This window comes from Caenorhabditis remanei, chromosome III (genome assembly GCF_010183535.1).
Source record: "Caenorhabditis remanei strain PX506 chromosome III, whole genome shotgun sequence".
NCBI lineage: Eukaryota > Metazoa > Nematoda > Chromadorea > Rhabditida > Rhabditidae > Caenorhabditis > Caenorhabditis remanei.
In genome coordinates, this window is record NC_071330.1 from 12,951,751 (window position 1) to 12,975,121 (window position 23,371).

General features: G+C 39.0%; 5 protein-coding genes across 5 annotated transcripts; 4 read left to right on the plus strand and 1 right to left on the minus strand.

Annotated features, from left to right (window-relative positions):
- Nucleotides 1–1,947: 1,947 nt before the first annotated feature.
- On the minus strand, nt 1,948–6,322 carry GCK72_011112 (uncharacterized protein; the record flags this gene model as incomplete). Its single annotated transcript, XM_053728227.1, has 5 exons — nt 1,948–2,213; nt 2,372–2,678; nt 3,475–3,622; nt 6,010–6,230; nt 6,278–6,322. 5 exons carry the CDS (start codon nt 6,320–6,322, stop codon nt 1,948–1,950), a joined length of 987 nt encoding a protein of 328 aa, XP_053587804.1.
- A 6,232-nt stretch (nt 6,323–12,554) lies between these two features.
- On the plus strand, nt 12,555–12,761 carry GCK72_011113 (uncharacterized protein; the record flags this gene model as incomplete). The annotated part of the gene is made up of 1 exon (XM_053728228.1): nt 12,555–12,761. One exon carries the CDS (start codon nt 12,555–12,557, stop codon nt 12,759–12,761), a length of 207 nt encoding a protein of 68 aa, XP_053587805.1.
- A 1,763-nt stretch (nt 12,762–14,524) lies between these two features.
- Nucleotides 14,525–17,288, plus strand: GCK72_011114 (uncharacterized protein; the record flags this gene model as incomplete). The annotated part of the gene is made up of 5 exons (XM_003097156.2): nt 14,525–14,599; nt 15,105–15,248; nt 15,353–15,552; nt 15,725–16,115; nt 16,884–17,288. 5 exons carry the CDS (start codon nt 14,525–14,527, stop codon nt 17,286–17,288), a joined length of 1,215 nt encoding a protein of 404 aa, XP_003097204.2.
- A 337-nt stretch (nt 17,289–17,625) lies between these two features.
- On the plus strand, nt 17,626–18,294 carry GCK72_011115 (uncharacterized protein; the record flags this gene model as incomplete). Its single annotated transcript, XM_003097184.1, has 2 exons — nt 17,626–17,774; nt 18,171–18,294. The coding sequence occupies 2 exons, from the start codon at nt 17,626–17,628 to the stop codon at nt 18,292–18,294; spliced, it is 273 nt and encodes a 90-aa protein (XP_003097232.1).
- A 349-nt stretch (nt 18,295–18,643) lies between these two features.
- Nucleotides 18,644–22,017, plus strand: GCK72_011116 (uncharacterized protein; the record flags this gene model as incomplete). Its single annotated transcript, XM_053728229.1, has 7 exons — nt 18,644–18,766; nt 18,851–18,963; nt 19,033–19,303; nt 20,072–21,136; nt 21,231–21,411; nt 21,478–21,918; nt 21,974–22,017. 7 exons carry the CDS (start codon nt 18,644–18,646, stop codon nt 22,015–22,017), a joined length of 2,238 nt encoding a protein of 745 aa, XP_053587806.1.
- Nucleotides 22,018–23,371: the final 1,354 nt, after the last annotated feature.

Sequence of the window (23,371 nt, forward strand, 5' to 3'; positions counted from 1 at the left end):
AGGGGACAATGAATAATAAGGGACTGTCCTTCTCTTACGTTGAACACATACACGCGAGACGCCCGTTCGTTGCGAGACCCTTATTTACATAGCTGTCATCTCCTAGGAAGGTAGGGACCGCGACGCAGCTGCGATGCGATGCGGTCGAAATAGTGTGGATTATTGGAGTACCCATACAAAAACGAGGAATTGAGCAATAATCTTTTCCGAGAGGACTACATTTTCTTCAACTGTCGTCCATATTGTACCGGGCGGTCGAGGTGTTGTGATCCGAGAGGACTACACGACGGCGCTGAAAAACTCTTCCCGAAGGATTCTTTTGTGTCAGGAGAACGGGAATTATTGCGTTTAGAGCGATTTTTAGCATATGCTCCCATGATGAAAATTCCATAGAATTGTCTGAAGTATCGGAATCTGAAATAAACAATGTGGCATTTCAGTCTTCCTTTAAGAATTGCATCTGGCTCCTTTTGTGCCAGGAGAACGAGAATTATAGCGTTTAAATCGATTTGCTGACTAACTACTAGGTTGTCCCATAAGTTTTCGAACATATTTTTGTTTTTCTGCTATAGGACAGAGAGCAAGAATCAAACCAAATAGTGCATGTTTTCCATTATATAAGACGTCGGGTGTATTAACAGTAACATTCATTTCTTCTGGCTGCCTTCTCTCAATGAACGCGGCACCAATCTTTGTCCCCGACCGACTTCATATTCGTCATGTGATTTTATTTTTGTTTCTATCTAACTCCAAGATCACTGAGATTGAAGAACGTATGGTTGAAGTTTATAAGGGTAATGCCCCTCAACGGCAGACAATTAGCCGTTGGGTCCATCGTTTCAAAAATAATGATTTTTCTTTGACCGAAGAAGCACGTTCTGGAAGACCAGTGGAGTTCGACATTGACAAGTTACGGGAGGTAGTGGAAAGTGACCCATTTCAATCCATTTGTGAACTGGCAACAGTAATGGGCTCTACTCACTCTGCGGTAGAAAGAGGACTGGGAGCTCTTGGCAAGGTGAAAAAAATGGGAAGATGGATACCACACAAATTGTCTAACTTTGACCTTGAGCGCCGAGTGGACATGTCACTGCAACTTCTAACCCTCCATCCTAATTTCAACTGTCTGGATCATTTGGTTACGTCGGACGAGAAGTGGGTCTTATACGAAATTGATGCTGATAAACAGCCAGAGGATGTCGTCAAACAGGAGTTACACCCTAAGAAAATATTGCTCTCCGTCTGGTGGTCTGTTCATGAAGCGCTTTATTGGGAACCGCTTCCCGAGGGAAAAACTATCACCGCCGACTACTATTCTTCTCAATTACTAAAAGTGAATTCCAAACTAAAAACCTCCCCTCTACACGGTCACAGAGTCCATTACCTCCATGACAACGCAAGACCACACACCGCAAAGACGACCAAGTCTCTCCTGGCTACATTCCACTGGACAGTCCTTGCTCACCCTCCGTACAGCCCTGATCTCGCTCCTTCGGATTACCATCTGTTCAGCGACAGGAATCGATCCCTTGAAGGCCAGGACTTCAAAACAAAGTCAGAGGTCGAGAAATGGTTGAAGAAGTATTTTGACTCGAAGCAGCCTGAGTTTTGGCGGAAAGGTATTGAATCTCTACCTACTAAATGGCAAACATTTGTGGATAAAGGTGGTCGCTATGTTTGATTTTTGTAATATTCAGGCTTTGAATAAGTTTGATGAGAGACTAGCAGAACGGTTTAGGTGATCATTGGTATCTGCTAGTTGTTTACGATAATGACTACCGTACTGTTCTGCAAGTCTCGGGACGAGAAGAAGTGTGAGTTATTCCTTGTTTACGACCTTTTTCCATCAGATCCTGACTAGAAAATTGGAACTAAACACAACATGTACTCTGTAACCAAATGGTGATGGCGATGATAATTTTTTTCAATAAACGAGTTTTACAAGAGTTAAATACACAAGAGAAGTTTCAAAACAGCGTTCTCAATCTTATACATTTCTCGGTTTTTTGTGATGAAGATTGCCCAGAACCACTTCTTCTTGGAACGGATTTTGTGAATGAAATCAATAAGGACCATGATTTCAGTATCAATGTTCACAAAGGATACGTCGAAATTGGAGACTGTGAGATCCAATTGAATGCCGTCACTGTAGAAGAGAAGATCAAAGTTTTCCTTTTCCGGAGTCTGTTCTTTAAATACTTTTTTTGTGAAATCTGAAAGAAGTTGGTTGTAGATAATGAAACTTCATGAAAAGCTATACCGGATTTTAGAAACACGGAGTTCGCAGCGTATGGATCTCCCATTTCTCCTCAAATTGCTGTTACCGCGTTCACTATGTTGTCTCCCACGACAGGCATTACTCGTGGCTTACTGGTTTCCAAAAATCGCTTCGTCGCTTCCGTTGGATAGTATAAGTTTATAGAAGGCCCGTTCATAATCACTCGCATTTGAACGTTCTCCATGTCAATGAGCATTCTTGTGGAACTGGAAGTTTTGAAGTGATTCAGATGGCTTCGTTCCACTGAAGAGCAACGATCATAACATTTTGAATTCTGATTTGAATCGTAGACGTGTAGAAACAATGTGAACACCACCTGACTTCCGTAGATCTTCAGTACTATTGTTTTCCGTATGACCACAGTGATAAGTGGCATGTCCATTTGCTTCAGGGTTAAGAACTTAAAAGAGAATTTAAGTCATAAGTTTCAGGCATCTAAACTTACTTTATCCCAATCCATTCGTTAAAGAGGATTTACAAGAAGGGGGGAATACAATTGATTCTCAAAAAATCATAATACTAGGGGGACGACCGGCCATTCCGATAGGCAGTCAAGCGGGACAATGAATAATAAGCGACTGTCCTTCTCTTACGTTGAACACATACACGCGAGATGCGCGTTCGTTGCGAGACCCTTATTTACATAGCTCTCGTGATATCTACTAGGGAAGGTAGAGACCGCGACGCAGCAACGATGCGGTGCGGTCGATCGAGATATTGGGAATAATTGGAGTAGGCATACGAAGGTGGAGGTTCAACGCACTTTCGTTGCGAGACCTAGTTGAAAGAAACAGTTTGAAGTTGGTCAAATGCACCATGTTCTTGAGAACGTGTCCAAGAACGCGTTTTGTTTTTATAATTCAAAAAAAAAAAATTTTTGTACATTTACTAATACAACAATTAGTTTACATTAAAGAAAAGAAGCATTAAAATTAAATCAAATTATTTATTTTTGGTGGTGGCTGTTGTGCTCCCTCGTCAATGAAGATTTGCAACCTTCACTATCAGCAGCAGGCGCAAGAGCTTCTTTTCTTCAGTCGTGCTTTTCCAAAGCGATTGTGCTGAAAATAAACTTGGTAAGACAAGAAGTAAATGTACTTGACATTTTTCATCTCCTTATTGATCCAATCTCTACGTTTCCAGTTTGGAGATCGTTGGATGATGAGCAAATTTTCTGAGTAAAATCAAAAACTTACTCCTTCTCCGCGTGTGTAGAGTTGGATATAGCGAGCGGCATCATTTGGGGTTTCCATAACCCCGATCGGATCTCCCGGCTCCGAATTCAATAACCAATTGAATTGGGAAGATGCGGTGGTGATATATGTGGAAGGAGTCGGGCAGCATCTGAAAGGCGCGTTTTCAAAAATATAGTGCATTTTGATCAGTTTTTACCAGTTTTTAAAGTCGAAATTGAGATTTTTCATATCTAAAGGAGAAATTTCACGAAAATCGGAAATTTCTGAATGGAAAAGTTCCGAAACGATAATGAATCTGGCGCACCTGCGACGCTAAATTTTTTTTGGAAAATCACCAAAAATTTAGATCCCGATTTCAAATCAAAAATCATCAAAAAATTAAACTTCTCGAAAAGTTACTTACCCCATGGCGCACAACAGCAGAATGATCAAAAATAAATGAAAATAGACTAGGTTTCAATAAAAATCAGAGAAATACAGACACCTATTCCGGTAAGGCATCTCGAAGACTTGTGATTTGGTAGAAGAAGGAAAGAGAAGGGTGTCGAGGGGGCGGAGACTGACTGATTCTCTAACACCCTCTCCATTACATACACTATTTCTCTAGGTGTCTGCACAGGTGGTGGAGGATTATACAACAACTAGCGTCATGTCCTTGGCACCCCATGGTGCGTGACTGGCTTCTTGTACATGTACACAGGGGTGCGAGACGTAAGGTCCGACAACGAAAGGTTTTGATTTTACCGCGCTAGTCGCGTTGCGTGTGCGTCGCGTTTTTCATTGAAAGATACGATAACCACACGCTAAACTTGAATTTGGCACTCAGCCAAGTCTGTTTTTGGCATCGTGCCAATCGCTGTGAGACGGAACCCCTGTGCATGTATCAATGTTATTTGGTAAGTGCATTTAAAGTGAAAACTTCTGGATTCTCATTTTCTCAGCCAATTGGTCTCTATGAAGGTTTCGCTCCGGTGTCATTTTGATATCAAATTCATATTCAAGTGGAAACTACAATTAAGTTACAAAAAACTTTATTGAACTTAACAGAGGCAACAATACATTGAAAATAATTATAATTAACAAAAAACTTATTTATTCTTTTTTTCTTTGGCTCGCTGGTGTTCTCATCATCTTCGTCTAATCCTCCAACCAAGCAGTAGTCAACATACATGAGGAATGCATAGCATGTTGGACATCACGGAACTCTAAGTGGCTACTGTAACAAAACAGACGAGGAATTGTTCGCGATTGGCCACAGTCGAACTTGTCATCATAACTTCATGCGTACTAATAAGATCAATAAAAATATTATCCGTTTTATGACGCTTCAAATAGGGTTTGAGATGTGATATTATAACTCTCAATTTTCCGAAATGAAAATACTGTTCCAATAGCTTTGCGCAATCCTTGTCTTCTTTCTTGAAAATTGCTGACAGACTTGTACTGCTGAGACAGTTCGGATCGTGGAAATTGTTGAGCTTGTCCTTTAGATCTCGACAAGTGAAAAGGAGATTTACAAACGCATTCAATGGACTTCTTACGGCACAATGTTCCAAACGAAGGACAGGAAGATCTTGGAACAAATCGATACACTGGTTAGCTCGATTTAGCACACTTCGTGCAATGTTCGCAATCGACTTCTTGGGAAATTTTGGTTGATCCTGGTATTTCCGTGGCGATCAGTGCGGTTTTCAGCAACAAAAATACAAGAAGAGGGAATACAATTGATTCTCAAAAAATCAAAATACAAGGGGGACGACTAGCCATTCCGGTAGGCAGTCTAGGGAACAATGAATAATAAGGGACTGTCCTTCTCTTAAGTTGAACACATACACCGGAGACGCGCGTTCGTTGCGAGACCCTTATTTACATAGCTGTAGGTGATTGGAGTACCCATACAAAGGTGGAGGTTCAGCGCACTTTCGTTGCGAGACCTGTAGCAGAGCTGCGCGGAAGTAAATTTTTGCAGAAGGAATTCGAAAGAAGGAACTCGGAAAAAGAAGACGGAAGTTGGAGGAAGGAATTCCGCACAACTCTGACCTGTAGTAATACATTCTACAGGGACAGAGAGAATCTGCAATAATGATTAGCTAAAAACAAAGAGAACTCACACAGAACAGGACAAAACAAGCGAAAACATTTGTTGATTATTTCAAAATACAAAGAAAACACGTCCTTCTTCAGTTATAGCTAAACATTTTCTACATTCAAATCGGGAAATGACTATCTCCTGGACATTGTCAGATTTGGTCAAATTTGTACAAAACTATACATAATTCCGTGATTATTTTCTTAGGAATGGTCTCTATGAAGATTAATCTTCTGAGTCATTTTGATACCACATTCAGATTTAAGTGGAAAACTGAAATTGAGTTTTAGAACAGTTTATTGAGGGCTGATAACACAGACAAATGAATGAAACAGAAAATGATAGTACGTAATAATACAAGTTGCTTAAAAATGATAATAAAGTAGAAAAGTTAGAAAGAATGGTGTAATGAAGTGATAAAAGTAAGGAATAAAATATTAAATTACTTAAAAATGTTTTTGTCGTTTCTCGTAGCCAGTTTCGCAAACAACTGGCCAACATCTGTTGTATCGCTTCGTTCGCACATTTGAACGATTTCCAGCAGTGCTTGACTCATCATTCCTGCCTTTTCCGGGTTCTTTCTGGCCAATTGTTCAGCTTGATCTATGATTTGAGAAATATCTCGTTGAACCTGTTCAACGTCTTCAAATTCATTTGGGGTACGATTCTGAAAATATTATATTTTAGAGAAAAACATGAAATTAAGACACTTACGCTAGATTTGACAACGTGATCTGCATGATCCATTTCACGTTCCATTTGAGCGATCGGCTGAATCGAACTTGTTTGATGAATGACTAGTGGTGTCCTTTTTGCACACACACACGCGAGACGCGCGTTCGTTGTGAGACCCTTATTTACATAGGTGTCGTGACATCTCCTGGGAAGGTTGGGACCGCGACGCAGCAGCGATACGATGCGGTCGAGATATTGTGAATTATTGGAGTACCCATACGCCCGGCCTCCAGCAGAGGCCCTCTCAAAGTACTGTGCGCAGTGCATTGAGAGGGCCTCTCATGGAGGCCGTACATACGAGGTTCAGCGCGCTGTTGTTGCAAGACTTGTAGCAGAACTGTGCGGAAGTAAATTTTTGAAAAAATCCCGGGATTCGAAAGACAGAAGTTGAAGGAAGGAATGACGGAAGAAGCAAAAAGCAATAGACCAAAGGGGTTTGACACAAATTATACCTGAAATGCGAAGAAATCAACTCAAAAGCAGAATTTACTATGCGTTACATATGTATGCGTCAGTACAGAAAGATTTCGTAGAATTGTCTGAAGTATCATATCAACAAATCAAATCCATGATTTGACAGGGATGTTATCAGTTTCTCAGAGAAATCGCATGGGAACCGAGAGGAGAGAGAGTTCAATGATCGGAAATCAGGGATCAGAGGATAAAAACTCCTTAAAGGTACTGTATTCTTTGAAATTAAGCCGGGTTTTCCCACGTGGAGTACACATTCTGTCAAATAGAATGGGTGGTATTAGGACGTGATCGATGACATATTTACGAATAGTAGGAGGAGCCTGAAATTGTTGCTTACAGACAAATCCTACAATTTTACTGAATGTAGTCATCGCGACAATTTCAGACATGCTGGCCGGACTGGTAGAACAACGTCCTCTGTTCAAGATTGCGATGTTAGGAGAAAGGTGAATCAAAGCTAAAAATTATGAAGTTCTGACCGGAACCAAGATCTAATCGAGATAAGGTCATGACTCAAAAAAAATCGGGTTTTCAAAATGGGAATTTCGGAATTTTCTCAACGGCATATTATTCAGCGTGCTTAGTTTAGTCGATCTGTCTTAAAAAATTTTGAAATTTCGACTCGGAAAATGTTTTTTTTCACTTGTAAAATTTTTCAAAATTTTTGAAGAAATAATTTATTATTGTAATTGGAGAATCAGATAATCTTACAAGTCAAAAGTCATTATTAAAAGAATAGGATACAAAAGAAAATATTATATGTTTAAGCCATTTTGACGGTCACATTGATATCGTTTTTCTTTTTCTTACCACATTTAACCTTGCGGTACGTGCACTTTAAACATTGGATGACAAGATAAATGAAGAACAGTAAAACGAGGATTCCTACGATCGCGCTAATATACCAATATTTCATAACATAATGATAAACTGTGTCGTATATAAACCCTTGTCGGATTGTTCCACGCACAAATCTCCAAAACGTAATTATTCGCGTTTATTCCACAAAAAAGAGTGTGCTCCATTTTCCTCAGTACGCCAGTGCCGATATCATTTTTAAATCCCATCTCATTGATTAGTTTTTCTTTGTCCAATTCGAAAAAGTTCAGAACAAATTCGAGTTTTCCAGGAGTGAATGCAGCATCTTTGATTTTATCGTAGAATTCTTGACTACGTTCTTTTTTTTCTCCCTTGAGAAGCCTGAAATAAATAATGAGAAGAAAACACGGGTTTAGAAAAACTTACTCAAACGTGAGTTTTGAATCTGAATGCTCCAAATTTAAATATTCCTCCAGTTTTTTGAGTTCTTCCGTACGCTCAGATGCTCGGCTCCAATCGCAAATATAGTTCCACCCAGTGATTCCTATGGCGACTGCTGAAGTTATGATGGCAACAACAGCGAGTGCCAATTAGGCTCCGCGGCAGCTAGCATATTGACGAGTTGATTTAACAATTAATTCTCAAAAAATCAGAATACAAGGGGGACGACCAGCCATTCCGATAGGCAGTCTAGGGGATAATGAATAATAAGGGACTGTCCTTCTCTTACATTGAACACATACACGCGAGATGCGCGTTCGTTGCGAGACCCTTATTTACAAAGCTGTCATCTCCTAGGAAGGTAGAGACCGCGACGCACCAGCGATGCGATGCGGTCGAGATATACCGGAAGGTGAAAAAACATTTAAAAACAGTCATTTAAAGAAACGAGTTCGCGAAAATCAAAGAAAAATTAGTTTTTGGCTGATGAACAGCCTGTTTTCTGTCCTTTTAGACCATTTTTTTCCATATATTTCTGCGATATGTACTTTCCGTGAACTCCACAGTTATGGAAAGTCGGAAGTTGGAAATGAAAAACGTCTGAATTCAGAACAACACTGATAATTAGAATACCCCATACAAAGGTGGAGGTTCAGCGTGCGCCAAAAATGGGTTGACACGATATATACCTGAAATGCGAAGAAATCAACTCAAAAGCAGCTTTTATTATGCGTTACTTATGCATCAATCAGAAAAGTTTCATACAGTCCTCCACATAAATATAGGTTCACCCCCCAAAATGACCCGAAGTTGAAAAAATTGAGTTTTTCAAAAAAGGTGTATACGGCAATGATAAGGAACTAGAAAGTCTATTTTGATGGTGAAAGTTAAAAATCTAGAAGTTTCCAAGTTTTGAGAAATTTCGAAAAATTTCAATTTTAGGTATTTTCCATTCCACAAAATGATAGGTTCACTTGATGAAAATCTCAAAATTTTCGAAAAAGGACAACAAAAACCGGTATTTTTAGAATGGAACCGACCAAATAACTCTTCCTAAGTAATTTTTTATTGATGTGCCACTTGTGTCTGTTGAGGGGATCTCGCAGCGAGTAGAATATCGCTAGTGACTACCCATTTTCCAAAAATCACACATCGTGGTGAAAATTTTTGGGAAAAACATCCGATTTGTCAGAGATGTGATGTGAAACACTTTTTTAGAGCATTTTAAGTTATTTGGAGTCAATTTAGATTGTCGAAATTTATGGAATGTAAAAATTTTCCAATTTGAGGTTCGCATTGGTAAAATCGTCCGAGCTGTTTCTGACCTCACAAGAGTCTGGGCTCAATTTTTTTGAATTTTCTCAAAAAATTAATTGTCACAAGCATCAAACATGTTATTTTCATTCAATTTTCAGTTATCATTATGAGAGGGGGCCATTAAATTTCAAAATAAACTTCATTTCATTCGTTGGATATCGGTGACTTAGTCAGTAACTGGGTAAAGTAGCCATGACATATGCAAACATGATACTTTTATGTTCAAATCATGCATACTACGTCGTCAATGCAAAATGTGACACTTGTACACTTCTCAACCATCACAATCCTCCAGTAACAGATTAGCCAATAAGAGGTTGAATTGTCCAGAAGATCAATTTTTTTCGGTTTAGGAATTCAACGGTAATCGGCGTTTTCATGAGTTTGAAATGAATGAAAATAACATGTTTGATGCTTGTGACAATTAATTTTTTGAGAAAATCCAAAAAAATTAAGCCCAGACTCTTGTGAGGTCAGAAACAGCTCGGACGATTTTACCAATGCGAACCTCAAATTGGAGAATTTCTACATTCCATAAATTTCGACAATCTAAAATGACTCCAAATAACTTAAAATGCTCTAAAAAAGTGTTTCACATCACATCTCTGACAAATCGGATGTTTTTCCCAAAAATTTTCACCACGATGTTTGATTTTGGGAAAATGGGTAGTCACTAGCGATATTCTACTCGCTGCGAGATCCCCTCAACAGACACAAGTGGTACATCAGTAAAAAATTACTTAGGAAGAGTTATTTGGTCGGTTCCATTCTAAAAATACCGGTTTTTGTTGTCCTTTTTCGAAAATTTTGAGATTTTCATCAAGTGAACCTATCATTTTGTGGAATGGAAAATACCTAAAATTGAAATTTTTTGAAATTTCTCAAAACTTGGAAACTTCTAGATTTTTAACTTTCACCATCAAAATAGACTTTCTAGTTCCTTATCATTGCCGTATAGACCTTTTTTGAAAAACTTAATTTTTTCAACTTCGGGTCATTTTGGGGGGTGAACCTATATTTATGTGGAGGACTGTAGAATTGTTTGAAGTATCATAATCTTAAATCAAGGCTGCCAAAAAGGCCGTGGGCCGATTCTATATCTCAGTTCCCAGCCATGAAAAATTTTAGCTTCTTCAGGCGGCCTTGTAGAGGACCAAAAGATTAGTCGATGTACAAAAATTCAGCCCATTTGGTTAATCCGCGGCCTCGGCGGCCCTAAAAGACGAGGGCCGCGGCCGGCCGTGCGACAGCCTTGTCTTAAATCAAACAAATATGACATTTCAGTTCTATTTTAAAGGCACAGCCAATTGTTTTATAATATTTTTGCATTCTTTACGTTTTATTATGATTATAGCCGAATCCCCTCAAAATTGTATCGTGGCATCACTACACGTGTGGTCTGAAGCAGATTGCATGACACAGAGGAAAAGTTAAGAGAAAACAAACAAACCTACTCACTGAATTGACTATTTTCTAGAGACTCGCTGAACAACACGGTTTTCATTTTTGGTTGGCAACTCAATGACCAATGACGACAGTATTGTTTCAGCAAGTCTCTTCTTCTATAGTCTTGATTCAGTGGTTATTAGGAAGGGAACATACAAAAAAGGAGAAAAATATTGAGAGACTGACTGACAGATGGAAGAAAAGAGAGGCGGAGCTTGTGCATATTACAAAAAAGAGAGACTGGCAGATGGAAGAAGATCGAGTGTTTTTATACCCACCTCATTTCCATTTATATTGGGTTTTAGGGGGATTGATGAAGTACGAAAATGGAGAAAATGTGCAAGTTTTGATTTATGGGAGTGAAGTGTCAAGGGTTCGTTTTCAAGTGAGAAGAGAAGACAGAAGGTTCAAAAACTAGGGAGCAGAGATTATTATGGAAAGGGAATAGTTTTGCTCAGAGGGTCAAGTATCTTGGGTACCGTAATCACTTCTCTAGAATAAGATAGCCTCCGAGTAGGGCTGTTAAAACAGGCGTTTTACGGCGGCAATCGCCGGTTTTATTTCCGGCGTGGGCGACAATCGCCGGAAATGAAACCGGCGATTGCGGCAAATACAATTTTTAAAACCGGCCTTTAACGCTGGTTTTTATCATTTTTATTCATTTTCAGTATATTTTCTACTCAAAAAAGCGGCGTTTGACGCCGGTTGGGAAATGAACACCGGCGATGGAAGCAAGTTTTGGAAATGAACTTGCTTTTCATGCAATTAACGTAAAAATAAGCGGTGCCGGCTTGAAGGCGATTGCCGCAAGTAAATGCCCTACCGCCGAGTTAAATACATATGAATAGATAGTACAGTGTAGAAGCAGCTGTGAGAAAAATTATTTTATTTTGGAGCAGTTTTGACCAGATTTGAGAAAAAAACCCACCAATTTTCAGGCTTATTAACAGAACAATCGACTATTAGGAAACGAGACTTGCAGAACAGAGTATTGTCGCAACAAAAAAGTTCCGACATTTTTTCCCCCTCGGTGTTTGCGGACTCAAGCCAAAATTTGATAATTTTGGCTTGAGTCTGCAAACACCGACGAGGAAAAAATGTCGGAACTTTTTTATTTCGATAATAACGGTTATTAACTTTCGAGAGACGGAAGAGACAAGCCCCGCCCCTCCACGGAACAGGGAGCCTTGAGATAGCTCCACCTCTGGTACGTCCATCTATCCAAAGATAAGATCCCGAACTACAGTACCCCCATGGTTCTGGATAGGTCTGTGGTTTTTCAGATGAAAAAAAAACAAACTTGACAGCGCGCGGCAAAGTTGCAAAAGTGGGCGGAGCCTAATCTGCTAACTTTCTCAAAATTTATCTGATTCGGCTGAAAATTTATAACCAGGGGTTTTCAAATAAGCTGATTTCAGTGATAATGGTTTGAACAGGCTCCGATTTTTTTCAAAATTGAAAATCTTGCATTTAAAAACATTTATTACACCGAAAAACACGTTATTTTTCAAAATAAGGTTCAAATAGTAGTCGTCGTCTCTTTAGAAGACGTGACGTCATCTGAACTGATCATTGAAACAATGTGGACGGTCTGATGACGTCACTGGTCTTGATAAGAAGACGTTGGGGTGGCAAGAGTGCAGAAAGTGTTGTTGATGTAACCAGCATTCAGAATTCTTGTTCAGATGACGTCACGCCTTCTAGTCTAATCTTCAGGGGTACTCCTATTTAAACCATTTTAAAATTTATTTTTATAAAAATGAAATTCCTTCTAATTTTCCTCCTTACTACAACAGTACTCCTACCGTACTCCACAGGCCAGTGGTACGGTAGCGGTGGCATCGACAATCTTCCGTTGTATTTCGGACATCAATCTGGAAACTCATTGGGCAATAGCTATGTTGGAAATGGATTGGCGGGGGTCTACTTGTTTTGTAATGGAATTGGATGTCCTGGAAGGGGATAATTGGGTAATTATCTGGATGTCATTAAATTTTGATGTATATATGTGTTAATAAAGCATATTTTTAAAACTTTTTTTGAGGATTTTAAAAAGATTTTTCAGAAAAAGAATCGCATTGGAAACATGTTCGTAATTCTAAACTTATTTATATGTTATGAATGATTCGACTAATTTTCGAACTGTAAGTGTGTCTGTTTGTCCAGATGTCTAAATCAGAGTTGCATGGAATTCCGACTTCCGGATAAGGAATTTTACTTCCGACTTCTGTCATTACATAACTGTGAAATTTCGGAAAAGTAAATTTCACAAAAATACATGGAAAAATGGTCTAAAAGGACAGAAAATAGGCTTTTCTTCAGCCAAAAACTAATTTTACACTGATTTTCGCCAATTTTATGATTTTTCTCTTGGAGTTTTTGAAAATTTGAGACTTCCGACTTCCGGGCGTTTTTTTCACTTCCGACTTCCGGATAGGGAAAATCGCTTCCTACTTTCGAGTTCCGACTTCCAGATAAGAAAATGTAATTCCGACATCCGACTCCCGACTTCCGGATAAGAAAATTTCACTTCCATACAACTCTGGTCTAGATGAACAAAAATCAATTATATTCGTTTTACAAGTTAAAATTCGGAGTATTTTTTTGTTCATTCCGTCTAGCTACCCCACAAAATATAATACAACACTTAGTTTCAATCGCGTGAGTCACAATTCTTCTCTCCAACTCTCTCTCTTTTTCTCTTCTTTTCTAACAAAGCAACACATTTTCGAATTCAAAATAAATATAGAATGTGTCATACGAGAGCGTTGCTCTCAAACATTCCATCAGTCATGTTCTAAAGACAACCTACTGGATGGTTGTCAAACAATATTCGCCCTATTTTTTATGAATTCTGAGTACTTTAATTGAATTCTGTGTTCCTGGGAGTTGAGTTCGAATTTGATATAATGTTTGAAATGTAAGAACCGATTCACTGGAATGTTAACTTGAGAATACAGATGAGCCAAATCGATCGCAAACACCATCACGCACGCTTGCACACTTTCGCCTACTGTAATTCTCGGGCGCCGCGTAAACTAATTTCTGAAAGAGTCCAACCAACGCCCACGTGTCTTTTATATACCGACATAGCCCACCTTCTCACAGGAGTGCGCGACGCAAGGTCGTTTAAACGCGCTCCGTCGCTCAGTGGTTGGCACGGTGCCAAAAACGGACTTGGCTGAGTGCCTAGTTCAAGTTTAGCGTTTGTTTGTCGTATCTTTCGATGAAAAACGCGACGCACACGCAACGCGACTGGCGCGGTAAATTCAAAACGTTTCGTTGCGGACCTTACGTCTCGCACCCCTATGCCTTCTTTTCCCGTCCACAGTGAGGTGAGGAATCCTCACTGCACAGTCCCCCATTTGCCCCCAGTTGAACGCGTTGGGTGGAACGGTGTTGAGATTAAGCAGAGACTCAGAGAGAAAAAGAGAGAAAAAGAAGGGAGGAGGAAACGCGCTCCGTCGCACAGCAATTGGTACTGTGCCTTTTTCGTTTCGGACCTTACGCCTCGCACTCCTGTCGAAAACTGCCGAGATCGCAATCGTCCATTAACTTTTGTGTTTTTTCGAAAAAAATACTTCCTGGGACTGATTTTTGTAGGTTTCAAAAGCTTTTGAGGAATATACTTGAGAAAAAGATGAACATTTTTCAGAAAAAATTCAAAAATTCAAATCCCTGTAATTTTGCAAATAAGTTTTTTATTCCATTAATTCTCTGGTTTCAGCCATGATCTCGATCAAAATTCAATTGGTTGGAGGAAACGACGATCGTTCGTTCAATGTTATCCAAGTGGATAATAAGGTTCAATTTTGAAAATTTATTCTTATTGACATATAGTACCGCTCAATAGGATATGAACTTTGGCGGTTTTCAGTTGAAATTCTCCAACTTTGAGAGTGTGTTATGGTAATTCTGATTGTCACACCTAGTAGGTTTTTACTGGACCCTACAGATCGAAAGTAGAGTTCCATTTTTGTAGTTGACGACTTTTTTGTACGAGCATTTCCTAGTAAGTTACATGTCGTCAAAGTAATTTCTCCCTCAAATCGACCAATTTTAGTGCAAAATAGTGCTATTTTTGAGCTGCCTTCTTAAAATGACCATAACTTTTTAGGGAGTGTCCGTACAAAAAAGTTGTCAACTAAAAAAATGGAGCTTTATTCTTGGTCTGTTTATCCATAAAAAGTTATTTTGTGGGACAGTTAGTTTTACCATGACACACTCTCAAAGTTGGACAATTTCAACGGAAAACGGCCGAAGTTCATATCCTATTGAGCGGTACTGTACTTTATTTTTAGATTTTCAGATTCTATACGTTGACCTAAAGAAGAAAATTAAATCTGTGACATTTGTTCCAATCGACTTTCAAGAACTCCATTTCCGTGGTGAACATCTTCCCGTTGTTGAGCGTCCCATTCAAGACATCAAGTTTGGCGAAGAAATTGTTGTCGTAAGTTGAATTATTATTTATTAGAATTTACTATTTATTGTTAGGATGTATATTTGTCTTTGTGTGAAATTTGATCTTTTTATGGGGGAAAAAAACTACTTTAGAAACATTCTCTTCTGGAAACCTGGCGTATGTACTTGATGCTTTGTGACAGCGCCAATGACACCGAAAAAGAAAAGTCTGAACGGACCATGTGTGCGCAAAGTGCTATTGACAATTCAAAACGACTAGAGGATTCCGGATTTTTCTTAGCATACTTCAACTTTGTGACAGTTTGGATAGACACTATCGGTGAAATGATGAGGTTTGCTAATTTGTTCAAATCCTTTTATTAGCTCAGCCCAGTTTAAAAAAAGTATCTTTCTCTGAGTCTCTCAATTTCGCACACATTTTTTCACGGTTTCGGTAGAGCGTGGTTGTGAAAAGCGTGCTGTGCTAATAACAATATTGACTAGAGAACAATATTAACATTTCAGGCTTGTCGACCGAACGCAGGACGCTTTTGAACAAAGTGCTACAAGATTTTTCACCAAGAAGTTTCCCAATTCAACATTAAAATTTAACCCTAAACAAGGCGGTAGTCGAGCAGGAATTGTGGTGACTGTCACTTGGAATGGAGAAGAGACAACTTACTATATGAAGACTTATCATCGCGCCGGTTCTACAATTTCCCGGCAAAATGAATTGGATCTTCGCGAAATGTTCGCATATCGACTTCTCGAAGTGATTGGAGTTGGACCTGTTGTATTCTTTCCATTCTATGATGGACCAACAAACATTCACTACATTGCAACTGAGGAAGTCGAAGAATTCAAAGAGCTCGACAAAATTGATGATGTTGTTCTGCAAAAGAAACTCGTTGTTGAGGTAATACATTTTCAATTATTCTTTGAAGGTATATTGTGGTCATTCATGATATTTCCATATAATAATGTATGGATTTCGACGAGTTCATTTTCATACTTCAAGAATTGGCTTTAATTCGGTGCTCAACCTGCTGAAAGCGAGCGACGGAAAATTTGGTCAGTGAGAAAGTTCGGTGCTACTTCGCTTAAGAACAGCACGAATAAGAACTGTGTTGCATAAGAACTGTACCGTTTAAGAACTCTGTTCGCAATAGGGCGCATTTGTCGCGAAAATTCCAATTTTAACGTCGAAAAATAACTGAAAACCTGTTGAAATTTGAAATTTCAGTTGTTAATGCGAACGCGCTCCATTGCTAAACGAGTTTTTAAACGGTACAGTTCTTATGCAACACAGTTCTTATACGCGCAGTTCTTCTGCGAAGTAGCACCGAAAGTTCTAGAAATCTCACTTCGGTAAAGTGTGTTTTTTTTAAAGTATTCTGCTGTTTATGGCGTGGTTCTCGATTGTTCTTAGTGTTTCTATCAATATTTGCCGTATTTCTACCAAATTTATTGTAGAATACAATAAAAATGATCGAAAATACTGTCAACATTTCGAATTTCTAGGCCACCGTGCCAATTTCTTCGACCATTTCACTGACCAATCTTTTCCGCTCGCTTCGGGTTCGAGTAAAAAGATTATTTCGATATGAAAATGAACTCACAGACACATTATTCTTTGAAAAAATCAGAGTTGACCTCAGTACGCCTTTAAATAAAACCATTTCAGGTTTACTTGCTGTCACTTATTCTTGGCATCCGCGACTTGCATGAAGGGAACATTGGTTCAACAAGAGAGAAGGCCCTATCTATCATTGATTTTTACGTTGTGGATACTGACAACTTTCAACGACGCAGAATACTCGATGATTTGAAGAATAAGAGCAACGTTGGTGATCTAGGGAAAGTGAGGGAGATTCTTACTGAAATAGAGTATGAAGAGAGAATGAAAATTGCAAAGGATGCACTGCCCAATTGGAGTCGAATCAATAGCATAACAATCGATATCATTGGTGTTGAAATAAAGGAATTACAAGAGCTTGGAACAAAGTACAGAATTGGCACAGATGATGTCGAAAGTTATCTCGAAGATATCAAATTTAATTATGACTCGATTTGTTTAGCTTTTCAATAGTTTGTCTTCACAGTTTTTATTCACAATATTAACATTATATACCAGATTCTTTTTTTTTCTATCTGAAAAAACCCTGAAATTCTTTGAATAAAATTAATAAAGGCTGAAAAAATTCCAATAAAAAATTGTTTAATTTCAAATTCTGAACGTTCCCGCCAACTTCCGCAAACACCGTCACGTACTCTTGCACACTTTCGCCTACCGTAATTCTCGGGCGCCGCGTAAAAAAATTTCGAAATGGTCAGCGAATTTGGCTATTTTTTCGCAGTTTGTCCAGATTTTTCCAATTGTTTCATCTTTTTTTCTTTAAAAATCGATTTTCGAACTCTTCCAGCCAATGGTCGCACCATCCGCCACCCGCAACGTGCTCCAATCGTACGGAAAACGCGGAATCTACGTGTCGCTCGTCGCCGCCATCGCATCGACGGTCGCATTCAACGCGTTCTACGTGTGGCCACGTCACAACGCTTATGAGGAGTTCTTCGCGTTAGTTTTGGCAAAAAGTGAAGAGGAAATTGATGGGAAATTAATTTGTGCCAGAAAAACCGAGAAAATCAGTGAAAAATGCTGTTTTTGATAGATTTCTAGTCAAAAATTGCGATTTTTTGTGGGTTTTCAGTCAAAAACCCTTTAAAAATAGTATTTCACAGAGAAAAATGTAAAAACTCTTGATAAAGCCAGAAATTTTGATAAAATATGTGCTTCACAGCGTTTCCGTCGATTTTTGTTTTTGATGCCATTTTTCACCGAAAAATTAGTTTTTTCGCCGTTTTTTCATCAAATAATTGTAAAGAACTTGTGTTTCTCTATAAAAATCTGAAAAATTAGAAAAACTAGTGAAAAACCCCTTTTTTTCAACCGATTCTTATGAGATTTTTCCAGAAACTACGATCCATACACCCGTATGAAGGAGATCTGTGCCGCCAACAAGGGATACATGCACACGTGTCCGAAAGAGTTGGCAAAGTTGTACGAGGAGAAGGGAAAGACTGTCGCCGAGCACTGAAATACTGAAGAAACCATTAATTGTCTCATGAATTATAAATTAAAGCTTGTTTTTCGCTTATTTTTCTAATTTTTCGTTCAAATCTGGTCGAGTATACCCAGTTTTGCTATTTTTCTTTGTCTCTGTTTATTTCTTCAACTTGGATTACAGTAGAATTTAAAGGCGCACGCCTTTTCTTCCGTTCGTGGCGAGACCTTCAATCGCGACATGGATTTGTTTTTCGAATTTTCGTCCTAAAAACTTCGTTTTTTAACCAATTTCAGTTGTTTTAACCCAAAAACTTAAATTTTCTCCAATTTTTTAACCGATCCTATTGATTTTCAGCTAAAATTTCACATTTCTCGACTCGATGGACGATCCCATGATGATGAGGGCCCTGGCTGAGAGTCCGCCACCGGATAACAGCTTCTACGGCCTGCCACCACAAGAAGATCTCGAAGTGCAGAAGCTTTGGGTGGCAGAAGTGTCAACGGTACGAAAATTATTCTAAAAAATCTAATTTTCAGTGAAATTCTTCACTTTTTTCGCGAAATACTTGTCGAAAAGAGATTTTCAGATTCTGGAAGGCTACAAAGTGTACAAAACGGATGTGCATCTCATCAAAAAGTTTTTGGACACACGATACGATTTCGATGTGTACGATTACTATGCGTACGATCTGACGTTGGAGTGAGTGAATTTTTGACTGAATAACTGTCGAATATTCTTATTTTTCCGCTTAAAAAACTAATTTTTCAGCGCCATGGCTCACTTCCAAGCCGGTATCACGCAGACGAACATGGAAATGAATAAAAAGTTTATGCTGATTCTCCAAAAGCTCTATATGATGTTCGCCGAGGAGAATAAACTCACCTTTCATAGGGAATTCGTCAAGGAATGGCAATACTATCCGATCGATTATTGCCCGTATTTCGAGACGCTCCTTTACAAATACAGCGAAACACTTAATCTGAAGTTGAATGCGGTTTGTCGGGCACCGGAGGATATTGAGCACGATGTTATGGAGGAGGTATGGTGTTGGAAAATACAGTTTTGGCAGCCTTTAGAGCTCATTTAGAGAGAAAACGCTGAATTCTGGTGCTTTTTCACGGTGATTTTTTCGGAACCAGCTAGTAGGTAGCGAAAAAAAAAGTTCGGCCGCAGTGGAAAAAAGGGGGAAAAATGGGCGGAGTCTAGATGCAAACTTGGGCACGCGGTTTTTGCAACTGCGGCACGCGTTTGGTTCTACGTCTCTCTTCTCTCGCACGTGCAGGTAGAGCGCATTCGAAACATGGAATAATTTTTTACACTGCATTGAATATCAAGTAAAATGGCTGACTAATTAAACTGTGAAGCTCAGGAATTTATAAAGTGAAACTTATTGTTAAAAATTCTCCACTATTTTTTAAAGAGTTGTTACGCCTTTTTTTCCGGAAGTTATGCGTTTAATTTGAGAAAATTCAATCCAAAGTTGAGGGTCTAGAATTTTCAACGTGGCTTTGAGCGGCAAATTAAACTATGAAGCAGGTGAATTTATAGAATAAAAGTTATTGTTTAAAATTCTCCACAATTTTCTTAAGAGTTGTTACGCCTTTTTTCCTGGAAATTATGCGTTTAATTTGAGAAAATTCAAGCCAAAGTTGAGGGTCTAGAAATTTCAACGGTGCAATGGTTGCTCGCGGCCGCCAATGTGATGGCCTAGAAATCAAACCAAGTGGTTCCCAAAAAATCACCGTGCTTTTTTTTTAAAGCTTTCTCAGACATAATGAGACCTCCTAACTTCAATTTTATATTTCAGATCCGCTGGAACCTCCTCATTGCTCCAGTCAACACTCTGCTGGCATTATTCAAACGATGCGTCGATAATCCAAACGTCATCCAATTCACCATCTACTTGTGCACTCATCTCCCGGCTCTCTTCCACGATCGTCCACTCAAAATCTATCACAACGAATTGGAGACGAAACGGATCGAACCACTCCTCTGTGTCGTCTTCCGCCGATTTTTGTGTAGTTTGAGATGCCAAGAGAATACTGATAGTCAATGGGAGATACTTTATCAATTGATGATGGCATTCTGTGATGATGAGAAGAAGCCGTTGATGAGTTGTTGGCAACTTCTGGAAGTTGTGCTCAATGAGTTGTACACACCGAATCGTTTGCCAACGAAGTCAGTGGAGATGTTGAGTGCGATGGCTTCCAGAATTCTATCGCCGGAGAATAAGATGAAACTCACTTTCAAGTTTGCCACGTCCATGAGAGCTCCTCAGATGGACTGTCTCTATCTGACGCCTACAATTATCATAATGTTTCTGAACATAATGGATGAATATCACGAGAATAAGAAGTCGATTGAGGTCATTGATAACTGTAAATCTTGTCTCAAATCGATAGGAGAACGGATGACTGAGGAACATCTGGAATTCGATGATGATACGAAGAGTCGATTGATGGAAGAGCTGAGCAAACGTCCGTGGTATGTCGAATACGCAGTCAGCACTTGGTACTTTGCGTTGAATGTCGAGAAGCGGCGAGTTCCAACGGCGATATTCCAAGGAATCTGTTCGGAAGACAAATCTCCATCGACATCCACTCAAAAAATCCCGGAATTCATTGAAATCACTCAAAAGTCCATCTCGAAAGACGAACTTCCTTTCGAGTGTCTACGTTCTCTCATGAAATTAGGTCTATTCGATCCGGAATGTACTCTGGAGTTGCTCCATATATCTCCGGCGACCAGAATCCAACTGGATGTGAAGGACATTGCGTCAATGATGGAATTCGTTATGAAGGAGTACTTCAATGTGAAATTGGCACTCGTTAATTACGAATGTGCACGAGAGCTCATGATGTATATTTTGGAGGTGAGATTTCGAAGAGAAATTGATTCTTCAGCACGAAACTAGTATTTCTAGCTGAAATGCCATAGTTTTCTATGATTTAGATCACATTTTCCAGGCGTTCGACAAGCCGGCGACTCTCGATCACGAGGAGATCATCAAAACGATCATCGAAGAACTGCCAGTTCCAGTTATCCCACGAGAGTGGCCAAGACACTCGGCAAAAATGGAGAAGTCTCTCATCATCCAGCCACTCGAGAAGCCACGTCGCAATTCGGACGATCCATGGCCTCCACCACGTAAGTGTATGCGGCTGAATTGCTGAAAATGGGCGGAGTCAGTTTTGAATCAAATTCAATTTTCAGAGAAGTTCATTTCACTGGAGATGAGAGAACTACACGCTCAACAGAAGAGGGAACGTGATCGTCTATATCAAATATCAGTAATTCGAACTGAAAAAGCTGAAAGAATTCATCGAGAGCGATGGGCTCAGGATGATTCGATTGTCGGATGGACACTGGATGAATCCCCACCAAATGAGCCGGTTTTTTTGGAGGAGAAGAGAGTGGAATCATCTGAATCCACGTCGACATCCAAAAGTTCGGAAAAGAAAAAGGTGAAGAGAGTGAAGAAGGAAGAGGTTAAGGAGGCGGAGCCGTTGACGGAGCCGGAGCCACCGAGGCAATACAAATCGATTGCTGTGTCACCGGAGAGATTGGCGGATCCAGTGGATCCAGCGTCATTGGCTGAAAAGCTGGAAAAGGTTGAAGTCGATCGATTCGCGGTACTCAGGCGTTGCACACCGAGTGAGTTTTTGGAGGGTTTCAACCGAAATTCTCGTTATTCAATTGCTTTTTCCAGATACCATCTTCGGAGGAAGTGCCAAGAGAGGAGGACGTCACTGAGCCCATCTCCATCATCGAATTCTCCATTTTTATAATTTTTCACCCTGTTTTTTTTCTGTTCTTGTTACTGTGTTTATTTTATAACCAAAATGATTCAATTCGGGCATTCTTACCCATCAGATAATCAGCCCTCACTTCTTTTTTCTCCCCAATTTTTATAATTGAAACCTTTGTAATTTTTTACTGCACATGAATCACCACGTATTTTTTCCAATGACCCATGTCAAGACAGAATTTTCCATTTCTCTGAAAATCTCTGTATGTTCTATTCCTTTTTTGTAAACCTGCTATAAATTTATGATCCGGTCACCCCCGTTTTGTGTCGAGTACCCAGTTCTAGTAATCAGATTCTGTCGCATTTACTTCCCTTTACTCGAGAATTTCGTTCTTTCTCATTGAAAAGTTTGGTTTTTGAGCGGAAAAATTGAGCATTTGGCACAAATTTCAGATTTTTCGCTCGAAAATCAAATTTGTTATGAAAAAGTCTGAAAAAAGCACAAAAACCTGCCACGAGGCGTCTCTTTCGGGGGAAGAAATGCGCGTGAGATGTGTTGTTATTACACACGACACGCTGCGATGGAGAGAAGAGAGAGAGAGAAGAGAGGGAAAAGAAACGAAGAAGAAGATAAATATTATATCTTTCGTCCTCTTTTCCTTTCAAGTTTTTATCTTTTTAACCTGATTTTTATTTTTATCATAGTTTGATCGATTTTCTCGAAAATAATTATATTGAAATAGCGGAGAGATTTTCGAGAGACTGGTTTACGATTTCTGCTATTTGTAGTCGATTTTCGGGTCGTTTTATTGGAAAAATCACACTTTTCTGTGAGATAATGTGATTTTCACTAGATTTTTTCTATATTTTTATTGAAAATTCCGCTTTTTCAACCTGAAAACTCAGAAAACCCGGTTTTTTTTGTTGGAATATGCATTTTTGAGCTCAAAATCAAAAGTTTCGATAGTTTTGACCGGAAAAATATTGCGATTTCATTAAAAATCTCCTTTTTTCAAAATAAAATGTCCCAATCTCGATTATTAACAGAAGAAATGATTTTTTTCCTTCAAAAATTGTCAATTTTACTCTAAATTTCATTTTCATGCTCTATTTTCAGCATTTTTCAACACAAAATCATAAATTTTGATAGTTTTGACCGGACAAATATCAGGATTTCACTAAAAATCCCACTTTTTCATACTAAAATGCTCAGTTTTCGTTCAAAAATTGTCAATTTCACTCGGAAATTCAATTTTAAAGCGCAAAAAGCAATCCTCCTGCAAAATGCACATTTTATGAGCACAAATTCTCTCAATTCTACTCGTTTTTTAAATTAACTTCGATTTCCCCCGCTTATTT